Source organism: Stegastes partitus, unplaced genomic scaffold, assembly GCF_000690725.1.
Source record: "Stegastes partitus isolate 25-593 unplaced genomic scaffold, Stegastes_partitus-1.0.2 Scaffold727, whole genome shotgun sequence".
Classification (NCBI taxonomy): Eukaryota; Metazoa; Chordata; class Actinopteri; family Pomacentridae; genus Stegastes; species Stegastes partitus.
In genome coordinates this window covers 52,651-57,098 of record NW_007578458.1, presented here as the reverse complement: position 1 = coordinate 57,098, position 4,448 = coordinate 52,651, and the positions used below count along the sequence as shown (strand labels likewise).

General features: G+C 41.1%; 2 protein-coding genes across 3 annotated transcripts in view; both read left to right on the top strand.

Moving 5' to 3' along the window:
* dnajc5gb (DnaJ (Hsp40) homolog, subfamily C, member 5 gamma b) overlaps positions 1-2,371 on the top strand; it is a 9,365-nt gene extending 6,994 nt beyond the window's left edge. For both annotated transcript variants that reach the window (XM_008291223.1, XM_008291222.1), the window contains one exon: positions 267-2,371. In XM_008291223.1, coding sequence (XP_008289445.1) covers positions 267-358 — 92 coding nt within the window. In that variant the 3' untranslated portion in view covers positions 359-2,371. The remainder of the gene's footprint in view (positions 1-266) is intronic.
* A 182-nt stretch (positions 2,372-2,553) lies between these two features.
* Positions 2,554-4,448, top strand: part of LOC103364210 (zinc transporter 2-like) — a 9,082-nt gene continuing 7,187 nt past the window's right edge. The window contains 3 exon segments of the mRNA XM_008291257.1: positions 2,554-2,618; positions 2,716-2,912; positions 3,847-4,030. Of these exon segments, the coding sequence (XP_008289479.1) occupies positions 2,554-2,618; positions 2,716-2,912; positions 3,847-4,030 (446 nt within the window).

Below are 4,448 nucleotides of genomic sequence, written 5' to 3'. Positions count from 1 at the left end.
AAGTTTGTTTTTTCATGAAAATAATCCCTTCCTGGTTTAAAATGGCCTTAAAGTCTCTGCTCCTTTCTTTGTTTGAATTATTGGAAGTCTGATTCTGTCGCCTGTACGCTGCAGCTTCTATGAGAACATAATCAGCTGTGAGGTTCTCTCATCATATGTTTTCTCGCATATTAAAAAAAACCCACCATGTTACATGTTAACAAGGTAAAAAAAACAAAACATTAAACTCTAATAAATAGTCGCCTTTTTTTCTTTACCTTCTGCAGGTGAGAGCTCACCGATCGTGACTCAGCCTCAAGCAGCCAACGGCACCTCAGAGCACGGAGCCATCCAGATGCCCTGGAAGGAGGAGAGCTAAACAAGCCAGTGGGTGATGGAGTCGGGTAGATCCAGACGGCTTCAGGGTCTGGATGGCATCGTAGAACCAGGTTATCATCAGCGGCGGCGGCGGTGCTGAAGACCAGTATATATGCAGTTTGTGTCTGATGTGCAGAAAACATTCATCTCAGAGGCTTATTTGTTTACATGAATCAACCAGCGCTGTGATTGTGCCATAGTTAGTTTTTTATTTTAAGCCAGTGGTTTCATATTTATCTTTTAATTCCTTTATTTCTGAACTTTGGGCAGCAGAGACGAAGCCATGCAGATCAAAGCCTCCGATGAGCTCTTGATTAGCTATTTTGTGCACTTTAAACTCACAAGTTCATATCGAAAATCCTAAAAAAAAAAAAAAAAGCCTCAATGGTCTGTGAACGTCCCTGCCCAAAGTTCAGAAATGTTTTAATTATTATTTTTTTCTTTTTGTTTTTTTTCCAACAGGCTGATTCAGGTTTTTAAGGTTGTTTCAGACCAAACAGTGTCTGGTCACAGTGCACATAGAGACACACTGTAGTCAGAAAATAAAGGGCTTCCTGACATAGCAGACCTCCACGAGAATAAATAAAGGTATAAATGTTGTTGCACATTTAGCTGACAGCTTGTAAATACATCAGAGAAGATTGATTTTGTGATATTTAAGGAATAACGCATTTTAAAAGAGCCGTTCAATCCCCTTCCTTCTGAGAGTTAGGCGAGAACATTGATTGTCACGTTTGTGCTTTTCCGCTTTAACTTTATGTGAAATGGAAGAGAAAGAAAAATCCCATGGTAGTGCCGTCAAACCGAACCATAATCACAAAACAACCGCTGCAATGTGGCACATATTAATGGAAGTAAACAACAGGATGCATCATGAGACGTCTACATATATATATTAACATGCCACAAGTGTAGTTTTGTCATCATGGCTTGCTTTGACGTGAGCAGTATTTGGAAAACTGGTGCGTACAGATAGCTGGGATGGGCCTTGAACGCAGCATTCGGCACAGAGCAGAAGCCAGGAAGCGACTAGCTTAGCTCAGGGAGGAAATAGCAAGCTTAAAACCTCCTCAAGCTCACTTTCTGGTGGCGTTGCAGTAATGTTTTCTTTCAGGAAAAAAAAACAAAAACAGTTTCCCTGTTGCAAGTCTTGAGGTTGTTAGCCTAGCTTAGCATTAGGAGGGGAGACAGCTAGCATGGTTCTGCTGACTTTCTGGAGTCCAATCTGCAGGATAGTTCCATTGCTCAGCTTGATATGGTTTGTGATTAAACAGTGGAGATACTTGCTGATTAGTTTCCAGTCTTTATGCTAAGCTAAGCTAGCTGCCTTCAGACGAGTGACACACAAAACGTGGGATTGATACCAATGTCCTCCAGTTCTTTTAAAGAAAGTGAGCGAGTCTTTTAGTAGTGCTGCTGTTGGTTAGTCCGCTGCACATAAGGCAAGATAGTTAAGGTTTAAGACGTACTGGTTAACAGGTACCCTTTCTGCGCTTGACACTAAAGCCAACAGTGTGAAATTCTTCAGTTTTTGATGAATTGCCAATTTTTTTAAACAGAAGAATCAAGACAATATTTTCTCTGTGGTGTTTGGGATCAATATTATTATTATGATGTAAATTCTGAGCTATATTTTTGATTGGAGGTTTTATGACAAATTGAGTGTATATTAAGATAAAGAATTAAATTATACCATCTTTGTTCATATTATATTTTTCTATTCCTGCTTCGTTTTCTCCGCATTTTGTACGACGATATCGCTCATGCTGTTCTTCATGGACAGCAGTGACAGTCTGATGTAAACTTCTGGACAATCCCAGTGTCTCGTGTATTTAAACGTCTCTTTGCACTTTTCTGTGCCATAAATCATACTTGACAAACTTCACAAAAGTGCCTCAACATATTTTCGTGAGATTTTTTTTCTATTCTTTCCACTTTTACCTGCTTCGAAACTGTGTAAATTTTTAAAATTCCTGCAAAATGAATGTCAATAAATTTGGATTATACTGGAAAATGAGCTGGAGTTGTCATTTCACAGCAGCTCTTTGCTTATTAAGCTGCTATTGGCTCCTGTCGTGCTCCACCCTCGACAGATAACCTGTGTGTTTTAGAACAGGTGGTAGGTTGCCAAGCTTCACTTTAACACTGGTTTACACGTAGTATTAGAGAGTCCCTGACATGCAGTCAACTGACATTATGGAGTTCTCAGCGGATTCAGAGAAGCAACGTCTGATTGAAACTCATTTGGAGCATCTTATATGGTACGTCTTCAATCTTTCTACCCTCATAGAAACTCAAAGTCAGCACGGATGCTTTTCGATTGCATATCTGAAGTGTAGACTTTCTGTCTTCTGTCAGGACGAGTCCTCCAGAAGAACAGTACTCAGACTCAGAGTTCAGTGAAGAAACGTCCAGCGTGGACGGCTTGTGGCAGCCCGAGTGGTTCTGCCAGGAGACGACTGCCATGTCTGAAAATCACACCAGAAGTTTGGCCAGAAAGAAACTCTACGTCGCCTGCGCTGTCAGCCTCGTGTTCATGACCGGGGAGGTGATTGGTACGACGCAAGGCTGATTTCCTGCCTCAGATGTGTCTGAAATTCTGGATAAATGTAGTTTTTCTATCCTGAATTGTACTTTAATTTGTCCTTGCAAGCTGTCAGCAACTTAACCTCCCTTTTTATTTTGCTCCAGTCACATTTTTAGTCAGCATGTGTTCATTTTTCACTGCAGTATAAAGTCCTGCACCTCTACGGAAACAGAACAGACGTGACTAGAAGTAGAGAGAACTCAGAAATATCTTTTGTGCAGTATGACACAGTTCTAACGCCATAAAACCTTAAAAAGCATTATTTATTTTACAGAAATTTCTAAAACCTCCATGTGCAACATTTTTTCCACCGGTGTTACCAGAACTAGAAATAAATTGACTTTTGTGTAAAACAACCTGCAGTTCACCTAAAAGTTCCTGATTTTTTGTCAAGTCACTGCTGGTTGCAGCTGAGTCACATAAGGCTTTGCAATTGTGCCAAAGTCCATGAAAGTTTTAGTATTTTACAGAATCTGGTTGCTGATTTTTTTAAACAACAAATGTAAAGTGATATTAAATATGATTTTAAGCCTAAATTTGGATAATTTTCTTAACAGAGTGGCAAGAATCCAACTATTCTCTGATAAATGGTGTAATTTTGCCATTTAAAAAAAAAAAGTAACGTGTACTTCAATGCTGGCAGGTTTTGGGTTTCTCCAGCTGTTCAACAACCTGCCAGATGTGAAGTTTAAAATATAAAGAGCTCAGTGTCCTAAATATGTGAAAACAGCTTGGGCTTTGAGAGTTTACATTCCTGCAAAGCCTGTTGAGCAACACAAAGTTGTCTTTCTGGCCTTAAAGTCTCGACTTACCTTCCTCCTCTGGCTGGTAAATACTTCTACCTTTTTTCAGTTCACACACATGCACAGGTGCTTCCTTACAGCGGTTTGTCTTCTGTGCAGGTGGATACGCTGCCCACAGTCTGGCCATCATGACGGACGCAGCTCATCTTCTGACGGACTTCGGCAGCATCATGATCAGCATCTTCTCTCTGCGGATCTCATCCAGGCCCCAGACACAGATGATGACCTTTGGATGGCATCGAGCAGGTGGGATCGAGCTACAAAACAAGTGGTTTGACAGTTGGTTTGTCTACTTTGGTTTGCGTTGCTTCTGCTAACTTTGAAATGTGTCTCAACGGGCAAAACTCACCCAATGTTCTTCTGCTGGCTTCAAGAGTGAACACAAGAGTCTTCATGCACTGCCAGCATCTGAAGAACTGACGACCCAGTTGATTCATTTCATCATTGATTTCAATGTTGCCCAACAATGTTGTGTGGCTAATGTGGGTACCATTAGCTTCAACCGTTTGCCCACAAGTCGGAGCTCTGGGGAAATTTTAAAGCTGAGGGACATTTAGAGCTCTGTGGAAACTTTAAGAGCAATTAGTCCTGGACTCATGCATTCGTTGAGGTCTAAGTCTGCTGCCATGTGGTCAGCTGTTTAGCTCTGCGCTGTCTGTCACAGCTGCAGAGAGTCTTCTTCCTGAAGGGGTCGTGGACAG